The sequence below is a fragment of the Pteronotus mesoamericanus genome, unplaced genomic scaffold (assembly GCF_021234165.1).
Source record: "Pteronotus mesoamericanus isolate MK-2021 breed Mesoamerican mustached bat unplaced genomic scaffold, CSHL_Meso_final scaffold_1066, whole genome shotgun sequence".
Taxonomy (NCBI): Eukaryota; Metazoa; Chordata; class Mammalia; order Chiroptera; family Mormoopidae; genus Pteronotus; species Pteronotus mesoamericanus.
This window is the reverse complement of record NW_026555299.1, coordinates 2,819,987-2,841,434: the sequence shown is the minus strand read 5'-3', so window position 1 is coordinate 2,841,434 and position 21,448 is coordinate 2,819,987. Positions and strand designations below refer to the sequence as shown.

Below are 21,448 nucleotides of genomic sequence, written 5' to 3'. Positions count from 1 at the left end.
TGGAGGGAGGGAGAGCATGGAGAGGGAAGAGGGGGTACCGGGGGGGCACACAGGCCGCTGGGTCTGCAGGGGGTCTTCAGCTCCGAGGGAGCCAGGTGTCAGCCTTCTCCAGGGTGTCTGGGAGGGGGTGGCGGGGGGGAGAAGAGGTGGCCTCCTGAAATATTTCCATTTCCCCTGCTGAGTTAGAAGGACACCCAGTCCTGTCCCACCAGACCCTGGGGCCAAGGCAAGGGCAGGCGAGCATCAGACCCTGGAAGGCATGGCCGAGGGACAAAGAAATGCAATGCTTTTCTTTCTTCCTCATCTCCCAATCCCGTCACTTGCAGGTGGCCCCCATCTGGGGTTACCTGTGTGTCCATGTCAGGGCCAGCCCGCGGGGGAGGCCACTGGTCGAGCTCCGGACCCAGGCCAGTTGGGGGAAGGGGGCTCCCAGGGGCCTCCAGGAGCTGGGGTGAAGGCAGGGCAGCCTCGAGCGAAGCCCCAGGAGAGTCCAGGGGGGCCGGGTCAGGCTCAGCTGCGCATGACCCACCTGACCGGAGGGCTGAAAGGCAAGTGCCAGCTCAGAGACGGCCGCCTCTGCCCGCTGGCCGGCAGCTGGGCCGTGGGGAGGGCAGGTGTGTGAGTCCGGAGGTGGAGAAAGGCCCCCACACACATGGGGAGGGCCACAACAAGGAGTAGAGACAGAAGGTCAAATTCTTGGGTTTTCCAGGCATAGACAGAAGCCAAGTTTAGCTGCTTGGGCACTAGATTGGCTGGGAGTGAAGGGGAAGGTCAAGGAGGCGGCCCACAGCCTCTCTCAAAGACAGAAGAGCCTGCGGGCAGAAGGGGCAGGGGCCGCGCCTCAGTCCGCTCGCCCGTGATGCAGGCTCTTCAGTCACACTGTCCAGGGATCCACAGGCCCAGAGGCCCAGGGGAAGGAGGCGTCACTGTGTGGGGCGAAGAGCAGGGGGCAGAGGCCCAGTGCTTCCCCAGACCTGAGAGCCCAGATCGCAGTGCTCGGGAAGGGCCCAGGACGAAAGGGCGGCGGCCATGCCTCTCTGCCCGGGGCAGGGCAGGGTCCTTCCTGCCTTCCGTGGACCAAAGGGAAACCGAGGCCCAGGGCTGCCCTGCCCCATGGGGGCCCCAGCCCAGTGGTCCGCTAGACTTTCTTGGGTTTTCGGCCAACTTGGTAATAGTAGTAAATGCTGATGGCAACAAAGAGGAGGCGGCTGGCCAGGAGCAGCAGGATCCCCAGGGACATGAGGCCCGTCTCAGCCAGTGTGGCAGTGACCACTGCGGGAGAAAGGCCAGGAAGGAACAGGGGTCAGAGCAGGGATGTGCTCCCTCCCCCCGCCCTGGGACGGCCTGTGACCCAGGAGCCCTGCAGTCCTGCCAGCCGTCCGACCCCACAGGCATGTCTGTTCTGATGACCCCCATGTGGCAGGAACTGGGCGGGGGGGCGTGTGGGCACAACCGCTGTGTGCGGTCACGCCTGCGCTGGGATGTGGGAGGCGGCAGGTGTGCATGTGTGGGGGCACCTGTGCCAATGCCTGTGTGTGAGTTTAGAAGATACAGACACATGTCAGGTGTGTGAGCACAGGAGTGCAGGCACACGGCTTAACACAGCCACTTGGGTCCCTCCCCCTGAGACAGGTTTCCATCGCTTTCTAGAAGCCCAAGTGCAAGGGCCGGAAGGCGAGGGCAAAGCTGCTCGCCTGCACCCCGCCTTTAGCCTCCCCTCGCCGCCCACCTCAGGACGCACCCAAGAACTGGACCCCGAAGTAACAGGCCTCGGTGAGCAGAGTCCATCGAATGATGACCTTCTCGGCCGTGTAGAGGGCATTCCACATGATCAGGGAGATGCCTGGTGGGGACAAAGAGGGGGTTGGGGCAGGACAGCCTGGCCCACCTGCTCCTTTGGGGCAGGGGCGAGGGGCCTGGGCCCGGTCCCTTTGGCCCTACATGGCAAGGGAGCCAGGATCCTGTATACTGACGTCAGCCCCCACACACTTCCTCAACTTAAAACTCACCTGTCCCTCCCCTGTCCCATTCCCTCCAGGCTCAACTCTGCTGTCAGCCAATAAGTTTGTTCCCACTCATGCAATGTCTCACACCCCATGGGACACCGGGCAAGTCACATCCCCTGATTGGGACTCTGTCTTTTCACCTGTAAAACAGGAGACCTGAGATCCAGGTATCCTGCCCCTGTCAGGTTCTGTTCTGGTTCTGGGTTGATGGGAGTCTATGAGTTAATGGGTTACCTGGTCCTACAATCACATTTCCTTTTCAAATGGACTCCTGGAGACAGGAAACCTGAGCCCACTGAGGAATCTCACTAAGGAATTCCCCAGGGGGAGAAAGGCAGACCGTATTTCCAGTGGAGGAACCACCTCCTTAGCCTCTCCAGGCCAAGCTTACTCCAGCTCTGCTGGCTCCCAATGCCAGATATGTACGCAGTTTATTTCAACAAACCTAACCCCATAACCCTAGCTCTCCAGCTGTGTGGGTGAAGGGCTTGAACCCGTCCCAATCTCCACCACCCCCGGCCCCAGAGGCACTGGAGCTGGCCCATGAGGGCTGAGTGGACGTGCGATCAGCGCAGGGCTGGGAAACTGCTGCCAAGGCAGGGGGGTGGGGCATCAGGAGGTGTGGCTGGATGTGGGGGAGGCAGGTGTGTGAAGGCCAACTGGACCCACCCCACAGTGACCCTGACTGCCAGGTGGCAGAGCTGGGGCTTTAATACCAAGGCAATGGGCTGCCATAGAATGTTCTTGGAGACAAGGAACACCATCTATACTAGGTTTTTAAAGCTGTTATTCAGCTCCCTAACAGGCATTGTGTGTGACTCAGATTGAAGAGGAAACAGAAGTGGTTCAAATGAGAGGCCCAAGGGCGTGAGGGGTTTTTCAGACAGTGTTGACTTTGCCTGCCTCTCCAGGCTGTGAGGCCTCATTCAGCTCTGAACCCCAGCGCCCAGGTGGTGCATTACACTCAGCAAGCGCGTGTCCCCAGGGATAGCCCAGACAGAGCTCCAATCCACTGGGTGCATTCTACCAGTGGCCACAAGATGGCAGCATGCACCCAACAAAGAGAGATAGCTAGGGGTGTTATCTGGGGCAGGAGCCCATGCACAGAGGAAGGCTCCCCACGTTCCCCTCAACCCCGGTTGGTCCCCCAGCTGCCCATCACCTCCCCAGAGTCTTCCCCAGCAATACTCACTGAGGAGGGCACCCCCGTAGAGGCGAATGGGGGTCTTGCTGGTCACCTGGGCTCCATCAAAGACCGCATCATACAGCTGGTCAGGGAAGGCAAGGGCCTGAGGACAGCAAATGGGAGGCTTAAGGTGGGGGTCACTGTGAAACCCCCCTGGACATCTCCCTTCCCCCAGGAACAGGGCCAGGGTTCCTGGGGCAGTCCAGGATCAGGACCTCGACTGCCCCCACTCCTCCAATGCAAGACCGAAGGCGCTGGGGTTGCCAGGGCCAGGAGCAGGCCCGGGGTCAGGGATCCAGGGTGCTCCAGGACACAGGTAGAATGAGCATCAGGAGCCAGGACATGGAGGCAGCCAGCGAGTTTGGACAGATGGCCTCAGCATGGTGGCCATCCTGGTGGGGAGAGGCAACAGGGACCCCAGAGCAGAAGAGCCCCTAGTAGAGGCTCGGGGCCCCTGGGGGCGGGGGGCGGGCTTACCATGATGGCAATGCCGGAGAAGAGCACAGCAGAGACAAACTGCCAGACCCTGGGGGGCAGCAAACAGGAAGGTCACCGCCAGGTCCCTAGCTGCCACCCCCAGGCCCCAAGGGACCCTCCCCTCTCCAGCCAAGATGCCCAGGGAAGGGTTGGTTTGGGGAGAGGGAATGAGAAGAGATGGAATCAAGAGCAAGACCAGAAGCAAGACCAGAAGCAAGACCTTACACAGCCCCTCCCCATAACCCTGCTCCCACAACCCCGCTCCCCACCAAACTCACTTGTAATGCTCACCTCAGTCCCAAAGGCTCCCGGACAGCAAACTTGATTTCATTGCCCAAGACCTGGCTGATCTGTAGACACAGAGGGGTCAGAGGCAACCAAGGGAAGGCAGCGTTCAGCACAGCCAGCCCACTGAACCCCCAGGCTCCCACCCTTGGTTGGCATCCTCCGGTGCCCACCTGGGTACCTCTGCTTAGCCAAATGGCCACCCAGGCTGGAAGGGTCACACTGAGGCCACGCCCTCACCGCCTCCCTGACACCAGGGCTTAAGGGAAGCGGAAAATACAGTGGCCGAGAATGAAAGCTCAGGGGACTGCCAGATGTGGGCTGAAAGCCTGGCTCTGCCACTTACCGGTGTGGCCTTCGGCAAGAAACCTAACCTCTCTGAGCCTCAGTTTCCTCATCTATAAAATGGGTTGAGACTATCTGCATCTCCCAGGGCTAGCCAGATCAAATAATGCTTATAAAAACTATGGTACAATAACAGGCACATAATAAGCACTCAGTTAATTCTAACGATCTGTTTTCATTTTTGTTTTTATTCCCGGCATCTCCGTTAAGTTTCTAGAAAACTCAGCTACATCCTGGGGCCCCTGCAGCTATGTGGGTCTCAGCTACTCTTCTCCCAAATGATGGGCCGGCCCAGCCCCCGCCATCCCCCACCTGGCACCGGTGCTGCAAGGCAGACCCCAGGCGCAGCCCACCTTAGAGCGGTGCACCTCCCCATCGTCGTCCTCCCCGCCCACACCGAGGATCTTGCGGGTCTTCAGGCGGCTCACGAGGTCCGTCTGGCTGTGCTTCTTCATGAGAGGGGGGGGCTGTTTGGCCGCCATCTTGTCCTGGGGCCCGGCCTCCTCCTCAGGAGGGCTGTAGGGAGACACCGGCCTTGAGGCCATGGGTCGGGCGCAGCTCCGGGACCTCTGAGGGCGGCCAGCCCCTCTGCCTGGGGCAGCAGGCGGATCCCAGGGCGAGGAACCTGAGGGCCCGGGCTCAGCGCCCAGCTGCCTAACCACCCGGCAGTGACAGAGAAGGGGCCTTTTTCTGACCTCAGCTTCCTCATTTGTGAAATACACGGTGCGGGTGCTCCTAAGGCCCCTCCAGTTCAACCAGCCCGTCTGGCCAAAGTGGACGTGGAACACCCCAGGTGACTGGGCTGGATGAATGGAGCTTACAGACGGCCCTGGAGGACAGGGCCCAGGACAAGCGTGGGGACTGAGAGCACACCTAGCGGTTCCCGGGGGATGCGGTAAGCAGGGGCTTGAGGCTGGCAGGCAAACGAGGTTTGGAAGAAGGAAGGTTGAGCCCAAGCAGGGGTTCCTGAGCGATTGGGCGCCAGGCTCTCCACCGACCTTCTGCCCACACAACCCCTGCGGCCCCGCAAGCCCTCTCCCTCCCTCCTTCATGTCCCCCAAACAACCTCCTTCAGACCCACCAGGACTGAAGGAAGGGGGCGGGGCTGGCCAGACCCCGCTGAGCCAGAGGACGGATGGCCAGGGGTGCAGGCAGGGCTTTGGACAGCCCAGATCTGTCCCCTCCCTCCTGTCAGCACCCACCACCAGCCTCTACCCCTCCCCCGTGTCTGCCCACGACTCCACAGCCACCAATCCTGGGCCACCCCACCAGCTCCACCTTGGGCCAGGTCTTAAGCACCTACTGTGTGTCAGGCACCGTGCTGGACAATGGGGACGCAGAGATGAGTTGAATGTCCGGTCCCGCCTTCAATCAGCACGAAACCTACGCAAAAGAGACAGGACCGTAAACCACGATGAAACTAAGGCTTGCAGAACCTGACCCCGGGGGCGGGGGAGGCAGCAGGCTCCACCACTCATGGCTGCTCGGCCCTGCAAGATGGGTGCTGTTTACACCCATTGCTCAGACGAGGAAACCAAGTTCATCGAGGTTCAACAGAGACAGGTAAAATAACAGTGGGTGCCTCCTGTATCCGCCCTCTCATTCCCACCACAGCCACCCTCTTGGAAAGCAGGAAGACCCCCCTCATTTACAGACGAGGCTCAGGGGTCACCAGTCCTCAGGCGAGCATCTGAGCTGGACTTGCAAGACCTCCCTGGCCAGGCCTCAGACCCAGGCCTCAGTGCTGTGTGACCCCAGGCGAGTCTCGCTCTCTGGGGCTGCCAAGGCAAAGTGCAGAAATGTCCCCAAGTCACCTCCAGTTTTCCAGCCCCCCAGTGCCATAAAGCAAAATAAAGCACCCAGAAAATAAACATCAGAATAGAGAATCACCCTGTGGGGTGTTTGGATAATGAGGCTTTAGACTTAGAGACACTAGGCAGGAGGTATACCAGCTAGAATCTGGAAATAAGGGCAAAGTCAGTACGGGAGGTCTTCAGTGGGTTCGATGTCAGGCCTGCTGCCCCTCCTGAGCTCCCTAACCCAGCCGCACATCTGTCAAATGGGGGCAGCCATGCTTTCCCCTCCCCCGCACACACCGCGGGGCATGGGAGGCGGCTGGTGGTGACCCGAAGGCAGCTCAAAGCCCGACGCCCAGAGGTGGGGAGCCAGTCAGCCCCGCTGAGGCAGCCAGGGTTTAATCTAACTGCTCCTTGAGGACCTAGGGGCTGTCACGACACCTCAGCCACTTGCCACCACCTTCCTGTGAATCCAGCTAGAAGCTGTTATCAGCCTGGCGTCCCTCCTGCTGCTTGAGGTGGGGGCCCGAGAGCCACCGCACAGTAGTATTCCACGGGACGGACACACCAGTGTCATTATCCAGCCACTTCCCGAGGAACAACTGGTTTGATTCCCGAGTTTGATGACTGTGAACATCCATATACAGGCTTTTGTGCAACCACACGTTTTCATTTCTCCAAGGGAAATACCCAGGAGTGGGATGGTACTGAGTTACATGGTAACTCTACGCTGCACTCTGGGAGAAAGTGCCAAACTGTGTTCCACCGCGGTGACCCATGTGCGGTCCCCGACAATGCACGGGCGTTCTAGAACTCCACATCCTCCCCAGCACCACGTATGGTCAGTCTTCCAACAGGTCCCCCTGGCTTTTCAGCCCTCCCTCCCAAGCTGGCCGTGCTGCCTGACTCCATCCTCATTTCCCTGAGCCTCAGTTTTCCCCATCTGTGAAATGGAACTGTACTTCCCACCTCCTTGAGATTCAGCGGCAAAAAGAGAAGCTTGGTCAGAGCACACAGCGCAGCACCTGCCCACTTAAATGAAGCCATCGCGTTCAGTGAGGATGTGCTGCAAGCCAGGTACAGGGTGGTAGGACGGGGCCCCTACCCTTACGTAGCTCACAACCCAAGTGGGGAGGGGGTGCTGATCTGTCAGCCATCAATCAGAGCCAGTCACTTCCCTCCCCCATGAGCCCCAGTGTTCTCTTCTGTGAAATGGAAACCTTTACTCTTCCCCTACGACTGGGCAAAGGAAAAACAAAATAACAGACAGGAAGTGTGTTATAAAGTGCCAGCTAACTGCAAGGCGAACTGCAGGGGACCCAGCCGTTAAGAGCTTAACCGCTGAAGTTATACCCCCAGTATAAACCTCGGGTCCACCGCCTTTTAGCTGTGTGCTCAAGGGCAGGCCACTCAGTCTCTCTGTGCCTCAGTCTCCCCATCTGCAGTTGGGAAAATAAAAGGTCCTACCTTAAAGGGGTGTTATGAGAATAAAAGACACCCCTTTGTCACAAGCACGGGGCAATGAGCCTGGCCCCTGGAAAGAGGTCTGTAGAGATGGGCACTTAGACACTTTGGCCCCCCCCCCCCCCCCATGCAGCAGTGGCTCTGGGAAGGGAGCTGGGGCATATCTGGAGAAGGGCCTAACTAGCGTTTCCTACTATCTCCACCCCATTGGGCACAGCCCCGGGACCTCAGTCCTGTGGTATAAGGCTGACTGTCAAGCCATAGCCCCCAAGGCCTGGGCTGTGTCAGTGACCCCAGCTCGGAGGATCAGCTGCCTTCCTGTGCCCAGTGACCTCTCAGCGGTCAGCCCCCCTCTACAGCACAGGTCTGAACCATAAGTCAAAGGCTGTGAGGTGTGGCAGCGCCCACCTGCCGGGGCTGGGTACAGAAAGGGACTCCATCTGACGTTGGCATCATTAGTAGGAGGGACCAGCTTCACCCACAGGCACTGCCGTCAGGTACCTGGGCTGGTAGGACGCACTGCAGCCACCCCCCAGAGCCCAGCCGCAGCCCCGAGCTCGCCACCAACCTAGAAGGGGCCCTGAGGCCTCCCAGGGAGAATGAAATCTTGAATTTGATCTCCAGGAAGTGGATCCCTGGCACCTGCCTCTGCACAGTTAACTGCTCGAGCACTGAGTTCTGCCCCTTCTTCATGTGCAGGGCTGGGCCCAGCCTCGGGAGCACAGGTAAGCAGCGCAAACTGTACACCCGCCAGCCTCTAAACATGCCCCGTTCCCAGGGCAACCCCCGCCCCCCACCTCAGATCTGCCATTGCCCTTTCCTCCCCTTCAAGGCCACTCTGTGAGCTTCTTTTCAGCTTGGCCCCTTTTAACCTAAAAGAGGACAGAGGGTGCCTCCCTCCACTCCTCCTCCTGCACTCTGGCTGGACACTGGCTTTGGGGCAGTCAGATCTGGGTTTGAATCCGGTTCCGCTCTTACCAGCTGCAGGCTTTGGGCCTCAGTTTCAGCTCCTGAGAAACGGAGGCAATGAGAACGCCCACCCTGCAGAGGTACTGGAGGGTGATAAGGCGAGGGGGTGAGGGCAGCGCGCACAGCAAAGCGCCTGCGGGGGGCAGGCCTGGCCCGGCTCCTTCTACCTCCCTTTCTTCATCCATTCCGCCGAGCACAGTGGAAAAAGCCTGCCCCGCAGGGCTGTCACGCTTCCTTTCCCCGATCTAGATGCTGCCTTCTGAAGGGCCGTAGGACGGCTGCCCTCGGCCCACACGCTCACTTGGGGGACCTGCTGAGCAAGAAGGAGAATGTGGCATGCAGTGCCCCCCGACAAGCCTTGAGTTCATGACCCTCTCTGCATTCTGCCCCCGGCCAGCTGCTTTGACCTCAATTCTCAATAAAGCTGGCAAACCGCTGTCCTTTTAATAGTTGTCCCCACTTCCGAACAACAGCCCAGCCAGGAAACCCTCCCTGCCCTCCAACCCCTACCCCACCCCCACGTTCGCTGTTCTTCAAGCCGCTGCATGGCCCTCGTCCAGGGGCCTTCCCCGGGCATTGCCTCCTCCCGGGGACTCGCGGGGCTCAGTGAAGGTGGCCACTGCCACTTCCTGCGCACAACTCCTAGTCATGTCACGGGCCGCTGGCCTCTGGGAGACTTAGTGATCTGCAGGCAGGGCTGTTGTGCCCAACTGAGAGTCTCCCTGCTGGGCCCTGGCACACAGGAGGCACTTTGTCAGCACAGGCCAATGAGACAGGCTAAGGGAAGCAGGTCTCGCTACCCACCCAGAACACGTGGGAACACATTCAGTTGCCCATGGGGGGCTCTCTGCTCCAAACACACAGGGCAGAAACCTGAGGCCCAGAGGGGACAGGAGCTGCCCCAGGCCACACATGAGCTGGTGGCAGAGGAAGGCAGGAAAGGGGCTTTGCAGTCAGGCAGGGCTGGGTTTGAATTTGGCCTCCGGCTACTGGGAAAGGGCCTTGGGCAAGGGGTTCAGAGGGTGCTGAAGACTCCAGGGGAGGGTGCAAACGCTCTCGGCAGAGGGCCTGGTAAATGGGGTGCCCAGGACATGGTGGGGTTAGAGGACAGGGTGAGAATTCGGGGTGAAACCTCACCCCCCGCTCCATGGCAGCACTAGAGGGGGGTGCCAAGGGGTGGGTGTCAACAGGGCCTGGGACAGTTCCTGGCACATGAGCTCAACAAACAGTTGTGTCACATTAATGAGTAGGGGGAGGGGTTGAGAGGCCTCTGCTGGCTAAGGTCTGACTCCTTGCAACCCATGACTCCCCCTCCACCCAACCCCTTCCTTGTGTGCTGACATCTGAGGCTAGGTAGGAACACCCCCAAAGAGCTCTCAGGGGCAGCAAGACAGAGGGGCCTGGGCAGGGCAGGGGCCAAGCAAAGCCCCCGCCCCCTCCTGCCACACACACACACCCTGAACCAGGCAGGAAGAGAGAGCTCAGCGGATGATGGGGGTGGGGGGGCGGCAGGGTGGGTGTGCGCATAATGATAAGTAAACCTGCACAATCAAACCTCAGTGCTTTATCTTAATTACGCTGTGACCTCAGGAAAGTTTCTTCGCCTCGCTGAGCCTCTGCTTCCTCCCCTATGAAACCACACACTACTGTGTTGGCTTCCTGGGTTGTGACGAGGCACACAGAAAAGGCAGGGGGCGGGGCAGCCGACAGGAGCCAGGTAAAGGGCGGCAATCAGTAAGGTCACGGGGCAGATGCCCAGGCTCTGCTCCTGCAGCGGAGCAGACAGGCCGGGAGACATGTCTCCCGTCCCGGAGGACCTCTCCCAACCCCCATAGCTTCTCCAGGAAGCCTGGTTTCCATAGAAACGGGTGGACTGCAGAGCTGTCCGTGTCATAGAACCTGGCAGGGGGAGGAGGAAGGGGAGAGGAAGGGGCCCGGGGCCCAGAACACCCACCAGCTTCTAAGCCACCTCACGACTCAAGGGGGAGTCACTGTTGCTAAATGTCACAGCTAAGAACCACTTCCTTTTCAAACAAGACCCTCGCTAGAGGAGCAACACACCTGTCCCTCCCCATGTGACAAGGAGAGCCGTCCCCGGGGCTATCGCCTTGGGGCTGGAGGTGGGGGACAAGCGCTTCTGGGCCAGGAATCCCCTGTCAGCCCCACCAGAGCCCTATGAGATGCCGCCCATTTTACAGATGAGGAAACTATGGCCAAAGTGTCACCTGGGCTAAGTGGCAGAGCTAGAATTCCAACCACATTAGCTGTGCTGTAAGTGGACATCCTGAGAGGAGTTGGGGTGCCTGTGTGCATGGGTGGAAGGGACTGGCTGGTGAGCCTGACCTCCAAAAAGGACTCAGCTCTAAACTATCTTCCCCATCTGAAAAGTCCCTGGCGAGCTGCCAGCCTCCACACCCCTCCCTGGGGTCCAGCCTCCCTCGGGTTAAAGCACTGGGACTCCAGCAGGACCTGGGAAAGGCCGCAGGGAGACCCATTGTTCTGTTATCACATTCCTGCAAAATAGCTGGAAATGGGGTCTGGGATGGGGCCGTGCCAGGGGGCGGGGGGGGGCAGCGAGGGTGCCTCGGGGCCCTGGCCAGAGAGCAGGGGAGGCAGGGGCCAGGGCCCACACCATCCACCTGTGGTCGCTTGCGGGGGCAGCCCGCCACCCCCTTGGACAAAATGGGGTTTAAGGACCCCCCAGCCCACAACCCACTACCTGGGCCCCGGGCAGTAAATCTGGGACAGCGGGCGGGAAGGACCTGTGCTCACATTAGGCTGTGCATTACTAGCCTGGTGCTTTGGGCAGATGGCCCTCTCCATTCCTTTATTATAAATGGGGGCAACAAGGTCCGACTTACTAGGCTGTGGGTGGGTTAGAGCTAAACCAAGAAGCTACACGACACAAGGGAGGCTGGATGGACACAGCCACACACCGACTCCGTGGCCTCTGGGCGCAGGTTCTGGGGGGAGCCTTAGGGCTCACTGGCTAAGGGACGCCGAGGCCAAGCCGCCTGTGGCAAGGCTTCCTCGCTGCGTGTCCCCAGAGAGCGTGATTACTCTAAAGGCTGGGCCGCCTTAGTCAGCCTCGTCTCTCCAGGAGCCGGTGAGCCAGCGCCAGGTGGGGCTGCATCGCCCATCTCTGTCACGTCGCACCCCCACCGTGGGCTCAGTGTCCACGCGGCTGCAACAGGCGGGCGAGGATGACAACACAGAACCGGCAGGGAGTGAGCGCGATGCGAATCCTGCGGTAGCAACAAGCCCTGTTCCCAGGACAAAGCTCTGTAGTCAAGAAAGGGATTCCACGCCCCATTTGCAGGAACCTCCAGGAACACAGGAGCTGCGAGCTGGCAGCTGATGGCAGCTGACGTTCGAGCTGGGAGGCTGGTGGGGGAGACCTGAGTCATCGGCCAACGAACAAGTCGGCTGAGGCCACCGGCAGATTCGGCCCCAGGACCAGACTCCGGGACTCAGTTTCCTCACCTAAAAAAGTAGGCATGTGGTGCCTGGGGCCCCTCCTGGCTGTCACATTCACGGTTTGGCTTCCCAGCCCTGCTGTCCACTAGCCGCACGCCCGCTGCCCGCAGGGCCCTGGCTCCGCTGCCCGGTCCCCAGGTCCCCCCACCGCTCTCGTTGCCTCCGTCTCTCAACTAGTTCTCTTCCTTTTGAAGGTGCCTAATTTCCAGAAAAGCAGAAGGAAGCCTAAACTTTCATCTCAAACAAATATCTCCAAAGCTTCAGGGACACAAAATAAACACTGCCTGCTGTGTTTACAGGGGGAGAGCAGGGCAGGGCAGGGGGCCGGGAGGGGGGACATCCCTGGGGACCTTGACCAGGGGTCTGAGGCTGCTGCTGTGTACAAGGGAGGCAGGGGCGTCCAGCCATCCGTCACCACTTGGAAGTCACCAAGAGGGTTTTCCTCGTCCCTGCTGTCACTCCCACAGGGCAGACTGCATGGAGAATTCCTGTCCTTTTCAGGCCAGGAATGGGCCAGTCTCCCCCTTGGCCCAGTGATCATGTCAGGGCCCTCAAAGGCAGCCGGTGCTTCCGGATCCCATGGGCCTATGGCCATCGGGACAGCCTGGCTTCCGGATCCCGTGCAGCCAGAGCTCTCGTGAGAAGGCAGTGGACACATCCTCCTCTCCTCCTGCCCCTCGCCCCCCCCACCACCACTGGAGCTACTCAGGAACTGGGCGGGGGGAGGGGAGAGGGGAGTTTCCTTGAAGGGATGCTGCACCATTTCGAGTCAACTTTTACAGAGGCAAACGCCTTCTGGTGGGTTCGCGGACACAGGCATAAGAGTTCCTATACTTTTCCCAGGATGCTGACAGTCCAGAACCACAGTCCAGGACTGCCCATCACCCCCAGAGTCTGGGGCTCTGGCCTAGTGGTTAAAGGAGAAGGTCACAACTAAAAGGCCTGTGCTTACCGCTTGTGAGCTGCATGGCCTTGGGCCAGTGACGCCACTCTCCGCGCCTCAGTTTTTTCATCTGTCAGATGGGTGTAATAATAACACCTACTTCCCCCCAATGGAAAGATGCACAAAAATCACCTAGAAAAGTACCTATTTTGTAGTGAACGCTCAGTAACAATGTCGCTGTTGTTATTTTCACACTAGGAGACTCGATTCTTTGTTCCAGCTTCCCCGATGACCATACCAGCTTCAAAACAGGTACTCTCCCAGGGGCGACATTATAATTAACTACAGAGTGGGGGACTTAAAAAAGGGGGTGGCCACAGGAAAGAAATGGGAGAGAGAACCAGGGTCACTCTGGGTCAGCAGAAAGATGCTGCCCTGGGTGCCGTGACAACAGATGGGCAGGGACTGGCAACAGGTCGCAGAGATATGGAGCCCTTGTGGTGCTAAGCCTGGGTGGCTCCCCTCCATGTCCCTGGCCCTGGGAGGGGCCCAGCCAGGGCTGTGGATGAATGGTCGAGACGCAGGGTGAAGGGAAAGCATTGTGGGCCACAGTCACAACGTCAGCTCCCCACCTGCAGCTGCCCCCACTCCGGGCTGCGTGTCCTGGAGTGACATATATGCAGTTGCTGGGTGTCACTTCCCTCATCTGTGGAATGGGGAGACTCCAGCCAGGCCTCCCATGTCTTCCATGTCTTCCTCACTCCACCCCAGCCGCCCTGGCTCTGAACCGATCCTCCCACACAGCAGGCACATGCCAGCCTCGCGGCCTTGGCACAGGTTCTTCTCAGCAAGACCTTCACTTCCCAAAGATATCCCCACAGCTCACTCCCTCAAAGCCTTACCTCAAAAAGTCACCTCCTCAGGGAGGCCTCCCTGACCACCCTATTTAAAATGGCAATCCCACCCCTGGCCTCAACACTCAACTTTTCCTCCTTACCTCCCAATACACTATATCATTTGCTTATTGATTTAATTAGGTATTTGCCCCTCCCCCCTAAGTGTCAGCTCCATGAGGACAAAAATCTTCACTTTGTTCCCAGCTGTCTCCCAGCGTGTGGCACAGTGCTCATTGAATCATTTTTGGTGTGCAACTCACATTTTGTTCAATGAGTGAAAGTAAAGAACCATCCAGGGATGTGTGGAATATAATTGCACTTCCCTTCCTACACCTACATGCACACCCCCCAGAGGGGTAGACTGGTTCTCGAACAGAGGATGTGGGGGTAGCTAAGATCTCGAGGGGAGGGGAGGCAGAGGAACATGGGCTTGGAGAAGCTTGAGAGCAGAGCCCTGCAGAGAACACCCTTAAGCAGTGGACCCCAGCAGGTGTTGACAGCCAGATACCGTTAACGGCTTTGGGCCTCAGCTCTCTGCTCCAAATTTGGAAGGACGATTATGCTGATAGCATGTGGTCCGAAAAGGAGAGGCCAGGGCAGCTGGCTTCCAGGATACTGGGGACAGACGGTACCTCAGGGACCAGACCACCCATTTTTCAGATGGGATCACAGAGGCCTGGAGAATACGCAGTACCTTATTTCCTAACAACCCAACAAGAAAAAGCTTTCCTCCTTGTCTGTGTGGAGCTTCGGCTAAGGTGTCAACAGTGCCCCCTCCTGTCTCTCCAATAGCAGCTCCCACCTCCAGTGTCCCTGGGATTTGAAGGCTGCAGGATCAGAGGGTTGTGGCCCTCTCTCCACAGGCCACCGGGGGCGGGAGGTCCAAGGGGCCGCACAGTTGGGGTGGGCATCCCTGGGACCTTCCTCTCGCTGGACCGAACCACCAGGAAAAGTTTGAAGGAAATCAACCAGGAAGTGCGGGACGGCGAGGCGGCCTTGGCTTTGGAGAAACCTCGAGGTATTCGGCCTCTGCCCCCTTCTTGCCCCCGCCCCGAAGGCTCCCGCGGAGAAATCCACTAGCCAGGGGCGGCAAGGAGGCGGCGGGAGCCCGGCACTGGTTGGGGACGTGGAGAGCGCCGGACCCTGCTGAGAGCCCCGGGGATGGGCGCGGCGTTCTGGCGGTTTCTCTACTGACCCCCAGGGTGGGTGCGAGTATTTTGCCAACGGCCGGAGACCCAGCCCACCCTGCGCCAAGCCAATGGCCCCACACTGCCCCCTTCCTGCAAAGCGCGCGACTTAGGGGAGAGTGGAGGCGTCCGTCTCCACCTGTGCCCTACCCCGCCCCCAATAACTGGGGCTTAACGGGGGAGGGAGGGTCCGTTTCTGCCAGCTCACCCCCACCCCTAGCCTTGAGACTGGGGTCTTTCCAGCCTTGCTCCTCCTCCCTCCTATGTGTCCTTTATCTCCCAGCTCCCGTCACTCACCCACTTTCTAAGACTCCAAGCAGGGAGCTCCGGGCTGTTGGGTGCCCCCGGGTCCTCTGTCCCAGTACCCCCACCCCCAGGACCCACTGAACCAGAAGGTCGCGCCAGACTTGTGGGCAGCAAGAGCTCTGCCACCTCCTTCCGCGGCCCTGCGGGGGTGAAGAGGAAAGGACAGGGGACTCGCAAGTTTTTGCCGCGCACTCCCAGGACTCGGGAACAATGGCAGGGGTGGGGATCGAGGGCACGGATGGAGGGGGAGGGGACAGAGAACTGAGCGCCGGGTCAGAGTCAGACCCTAGCGAGAGAAAAACTGCTTTTCGTTCCCTTTCTCTCTTGCTCGGAAGCAGAGAGCGCGAGCCCGGGAGGGGGAGGCCGAGGGCGAAATAAACAGCCCGAGAGGGAGAAGACGGCGGAGAGACAAAGCCGGGGAGAGGGAAACCGAGTCAAAGGAGGGCAGCGAGCCGAGAGCGCAAAGAAGAGAAGGAACAGAGGGGTTGCCGAATGGCGCCTTGGAGAGCCAGGGGGGAGATCCCTGGGGCCCCCTGCTGAATCCGCTGGAGCTAAAAGGTTCTGGGGCGTCCGGCTCGCGCGCAAAGGGTCCTTACTATCCCCAGCGGTCCATGCCTCAGCAGGAGCACGGCTGAGCTGCGCTGCGCAGGCACCGGCCGGCTGGCGGCGGGAGGGGAAAGTGCGAGGCTCCGAAGCGGTGGTGGGGAGCAGAACTTACGTTCCTAGCGCATGCTGGCGCTGGCTGCGCGGAGCTGGCGTGCACGGGGACCTCGGGACCTCGGGCGCTCACATCACGCCTACCGCGCCGAGCAGGGCAGGGTAGGGCAGGGACGGGCTGGACTGCGCGCGGCACCCTGCGCGGCTGGGGTTTGCCCGAGTCTAGCGGCCCGCGCTGGTCCCTCCTCTCGGTGCCGCGCTGAAGCCAATGGCGCGCCGTCCCCTCCCACGCTCCGGGCTGCCTCGCCCCCAGGGTGGCCGCCGGGGCGGGAGGGAGAGAGGGGTTGTGGGGGACTGGGCTCCGGGCTCCCCAGCTGAGGCTTTCCTGAAAACCGCCGGCGGGGGGCGCGCTCATGCCCTGAGAGAAGGCGTTTGGGGATCAAAATCGAGGGCCCCTGCCGCCCAAGATGACTTTCTTGGCAAGTTCTGAAGATTGTGCCTCTTTTGTGAGACTATCAACACCCCCATAAGTTGGCAAACCACACTGTCTTAAATACCGGGTATTCCCTGGAGCCTAGGCTAGCATCTAAAATGGAAGGGACTGCTTGGCTGGTAGATATTCGAGTGTGTAGTAACACAGTTAAAATGGTCACTGCTGAGAGCCGAACAGTGCCAGGCACCTGTGCTCAAGGAGTTACAAGTATTAATTCATTAATTCTCACAACCACCTATGAGGTCAGGATGATCAACCCCATTTTACAGATGGCTGTCATTAATGTTTGATTTCATTTAACCTTCTGGCTTCCTGCCTAGGTCCACCCTTCTCTTTCCCTGCTTGAGGTGACTTTACCAAATAATATGACACCACACCCATGCACCTTCATCTGCCGCCTGGCCTTAGCTATACTGCTGTAAACTGCACTGTTGGGGACTGGGAACTATCTGGGCTCCTTTTCTGTGGCGGGGGTGGGGGGCGGGGGGTAGGATGCACAGTTGTCAAACTGTAGGGACAGGGTGGGGACCAGTAAGAATGGGTCTGAGGGTCCTCGAAGCTCTCGGGGAGCCTTTGAGCCTGAAGAACCAGGTTCCTGTAAACAACACCCCTCCTCCCAGATTCTGGACTCATTTCAACCTCCTGTGACCAGTAATAGGCTCAACTCAACTCCCAACACCCTGCACCCTCCTTCTTAGAAAACACCTGCATCTCTTCATCTTGTCTGGTGGTCACAAATGGGAGTAGGAGGTAGGGGGAAGAGGAAGGCAAGGTTGATGGCCTGCTCCATGTCACAAGACAAGTAAATGGGACAGAGAGAGGTGCCCCAGGCGTCCAGTAGGTGGGCATTTTGACTCCAGATCTGAGTTCTTTCTGCACTAGTTCCTTAAAGATTAATCCAGCAGTTCCGGAACCAGACTGCTAGGTTCAAATCCAGGCCTAGCCTTGGTGACTGGGTGGCCTTTGAGCCACACGGATAGGAGCAGATGACACAGCTCACAATAACAGACAAAGTGCTTGGGGGGCCAGAGTCGAAGGAAGACATTATTCATTGCCATCACCACCCCCAGCATCCACTTTCCCTAAAAGCGCCCATTAGAAGCTCGTGTTCTCTTCCTTCCTACACTTTTCTAAAGTGATGTGCATCTAGTTCAGGAACTCCTTAGGCTGCCTGCCATTCTGCCCTTAACTTTTCTGAGTTACCCCATCTTTACATTGAGCATTAAGAAATACTCCTTGCTGGGCTATTGTGTGGATTAAAACTGGCATTCCTTCAGTACGCCCCAGATCTAAGCAAGAATAGGATCATGGTGCACAGTAATGATGAGCTGTCGTCGTTATTTATGAAGCGGGAGAAAGAGCATGAACGGAGAGGGTGTGAGAAGGAGGTTAGGACCCTGGCTCTGCTCCTAACTGGCTATGGGACCCTCTGCAGCAGCTGCAACATAAAACACAAAAACACCTGCCTCTCAGATCCTGGGAGAATCAAGTGAGGCCGATTAGACGATAAAGGTTTGTAACCTGGAAAGGCTGATTCTGTTATTATCATTATTATTGTGATTCTCATTATTGTGAAATGCTTCCCTCAAAGGGGCACAGAAGGAGGACGGAGCAGAAAGGTCCGTTGGGGGAGGGTCGCTTCCCTCCATTCTCCACAAGAGCAGGGAGCAGCTGGGCTTCCATCTGCCCTGTAAGGGCGGCCACACCTTTGTGCCCAAGTGTGAGTGGGTGTGCCTGTGCAGGTGGCTGCTGGAAGATGGCAGGGGCACAAGGAATGTCAGTGTCTGTGGCCAGAGATCATTTATGTGGACTGTGAGTTCCCCCCAGGAAGAATATAAATGCCATTGGATTTCTAAGATGCTGGCAGTGGGCCTAGTTTTGGCACCTGGGAGGGGGGAGGAGAGAGGCTGGGGAGGGGGCTGGGCCTGGTCTTAGGGTTAGGGCCCCGGGGATAGGTCTCAGCAGCAGTTCCTTCCATGGGGGTGGGGGGCACAAACCAGAAGAGGATTTTGTCAGCTGCCCTTGCAGTTGGAGCTGCTGGACCTGGGTTCATATCCTAGTTAGAGGACGACAGGCCGGCGCTTTCATTTCTCAGAGCCTCAGTTTCCTGGGGGTATTAGCAGGGCCTAACTCCTGGAGCTTATTGGGAGTTTAACCAAATGAATGCATGCACACCAGGGAACAGACACATAGTGAATTATTGCTGCTGATATTATTAACAGGCAGCCCAGAAGGAGGAAGGGAGGGGCCTCAGCAGGTACTCGTGCTTTGGAAACTGTAAAAGTTAGCTCTGGGGTTGTCAGGCTGAGATAGCCAAAGCGGCCACAGGGAGCCACGTTTGGGTCCTGGACAAAAGGGCCACTGTCCCAGGGAGTAAGGCAAAGGGGCTGGGTTTTCATCACTCCTGCCCATTCCCCTTCCTGGTGCCCCTCACTTCCTGTAGATCTTCCTTCCCTGGCAGCCGGGTGGTCAGACCGCTGGGGCTGTCCTCTCCACCTGGTGGTCCCAGGCTGAGTAAAGCTTTGGGGACTGGGAGAAGCAGCTGGGAGCTCAGGAACCCTGAGGCAACCTCCTCCCCTCCACCCCACTGCCCCCAGGCTCCTCACTCCTGTGGATGGTTCTCGCGTTGCTGCTGTGGCTACTCCAGGACCCTGGAATGTCAAACACCTCCTCACCTAGGGCAGAGACACCAGGATGGGCTGGAAACCATGAGGTTCAGCCTTTCCCAGAGGAAGGATGTGAGGGCTTAGAGCCAGAGGACCTCAGGGAGCCCTGTTCTGCATCCAATGGGGCCAAGCTCAAGTGGGCAGGTAAGAGCAGGACTTGGGAGTGAGGCCATCAGGGAGTGAGGGTCAAAGTGCTAGTCCTCCCTAACTAGCTCTGTGATCTTAGGCATGTTTCTCAGCCTCTCTGAGCCTCAGTTTCTTCATCTGTCAAATAGGAAGAGGGAAATTGGGTACTGGGAAGATAGTACATGTAAAGTCGTGCTTACATATAAGTCCTGAGCTCAGGGCCTGGCTCACAGTAAGGGCTCAACAAATATTCACTGACTCAATGAACGAACATGTGGAAGTGGTAGTGAGGGGGGGTGGAGGGGGTGATGTGGGTTCTGCAGGAAAGCCATCCCCCACCAGCTGGGGGTGGAGAGCGCTCGTCTGAGGACCTTGTCTCCTAGGCCCTGGACATCCATGGCTCTGAGCTGGTGTGAAGGGGGCAGCTTCCAAAACTTGGGACAGGATGGAGTATGGATTATTCCTTGCGGGCACAGTGGACACTTCAGCAAGCCAAACAAGAGCTTCGGGCTCTGTCTAGATTAAGAGTGCTGCACGTCAGATGTGCCAACAGATTCTAATTCATAAAATCACTTTGGAGCAGTGGTTCTCAAAGTGTGCTTGCAGGGCATGTGTTAGAAACTCAAAATCTCAGTCTCACTTCAGACCGCAGGATAGGAAACTCCCGGGGGAGGGAGTAGCTGGAGCAGCAGTCTGCATTTCCCCACACCCTCCAGGAGATTCTTATAGGAGCTCAAGTCTGAGAACCCTTGCTTTAGAGTTTGCAAAGTAGATTCCTAGTTGTAAACGGACACTTAAGTCTTATTCAGGCCGTCCTGCAGTTAAGGGTAATGAGGGTCGCTTTGCCAGACGGCATCATGGAAGTGGAAGCGATGCGTCCGGGACCCACAGCTTTGGGTTCTGGAGTATTTTTGTTTGCGATCTTAAGATCAGACTGCTGACTGTGGTGGGGGAGGGGAGGGCTCTGAGCTGAAGGGCCGTGGAGGGGGAGGGGCAGGCTCCCACCCGGGAGAGGCGGCTGGCGTGTTTGTTTATTATTCCCTCAGAGGTGCCCCAACCCTAATCTACATAAGCAAAGCCCAGCTTGGCACCTTTGAGTGATCGGTTTATTAATACTCGCGGGCCGCTGCCGAGGCGGATTGCAATAACAAAGGCGGCTACGCCGCCACGCACGGAGGAATCATTATGTAATTGCTCCGAGGAGGCGCGGAGGGCCCAGGCGCCAGAAGTCCTGAGCGCACTTGGCCGCGCGCTCGTGGCGGGCTAGGGAGGCGGGCAGGCTGCCCTTCTGGGCGCTGGGGCTCCGGGCGCGGCGGCGGGTGGAAGGAGCCCCTGCCCAGGAATCCTCACCTCTTTCAGAGCCCCGCGCCCTCCTCCCACGCCCAGGAGCAAAGAGGCCGCCAGAGGCCCAGCGAGGGCTTCCGCTCCCCTACTCACCACCTCCCCTCCTTGCCCCACCCTCACTCTGATTTGGGGGAGAGTGAAAGAAAAGCACAACACTTTGGGCAACTTCCGGGGGCAAGGCAAGTGGCTTGCATATCAAACTCAGGGCAACCTCTGTGAATCTGAGGCCCGGAAAGGGCTGGGTTCCTACACTAAGAATTCCAGTCCTTCCCGAGCCCGGGATTTTTACCTCATTCTCCCCAAGCAGTCTTCCCAACCACCATGGGTTAGCTGTTGACTCAGTTTCCCCGTAGGGGGTCCGGGTGACAGGATGGAAAGTACTGTGTGCGTTAGGGGCGCAGGCAGCACTGCAGCTGGGACACAGGTGTGCCCTGAGCAGATGGTGTCAAGGACACAGCCGTGGCTGTTTGTGTTGGGGTGGGGGGAGGGGAGGTGCCAGCACACCAGGCCCTGCCCCCACACACCCCACCTGCCCCCACTCAGTCCCCAGTGCCCAGGGGGGCCCTGGGCCGGAGCGCCCTTCTCCCAGCCACCAGGCGGGCTCATCTCTGGGAAGCCTTTCCAGCACTCCCTCCCCCAACCCCACCCCACACACCAGGAAGCCTTCAAGTCTGTCTCCTCCAGCTCTGGGAGCACCTGGTGACAGCACCTGACACACTGCGTTAGAGGAGCTATTGTTATGTGTCTGCCTCTGTTAGGCCACGTGCCCCGTGTCTGACTCATCCTCACGGAGCTGCCCTGTCCCTTACTTAGCGAAGGGCCTGGCGCACAGGAGGCCTCTTCCAGCACTGGGTAAATTTGAGGTGAAGGGTGGAGACTTCACAT

The 21,448-nt window shown here is 58.7% G+C and overlaps 1 protein-coding gene across 4 annotated transcripts; it reads right to left on the bottom strand.

Moving 5' to 3' along the window:
- Positions 1-524: 524 nt before the first annotated feature.
- Positions 525-16,170, bottom strand: TP53I11 (tumor protein p53 inducible protein 11). 4 transcript variants are annotated; one of them, XM_054587113.1, is made up of 8 exons: positions 15,996-16,170; positions 5,599-5,682; positions 4,653-4,815; positions 3,961-4,019; positions 3,670-3,718; positions 3,199-3,295; positions 1,742-1,843; positions 525-1,272 (listed from the first exon to the last, which is right to left on the bottom strand). In XM_054587113.1, the coding sequence occupies exons 3-8, from the start codon at positions 4,779-4,781 to the stop codon at positions 1,139-1,141; spliced, it is 570 nt and encodes a 189-aa protein (XP_054443088.1). In that variant the 5' UTR covers positions 4,782-4,815; positions 5,599-5,682; positions 15,996-16,170; the 3' UTR covers positions 525-1,138. The 4 variants fall into 4 exon arrangements, with proteins under 4 accessions (XP_054443088.1, XP_054443087.1, XP_054443089.1 ...); XM_054587112.1 differs by having other exon boundaries at positions 5,603-5,682; XM_054587114.1 differs by lacking the exon at positions 15,996-16,170 and adding an exon at positions 15,269-15,408 and having other exon boundaries at positions 5,603-5,682.
- Between the last annotated feature and the right edge of the window lie 5,278 nt (positions 16,171-21,448).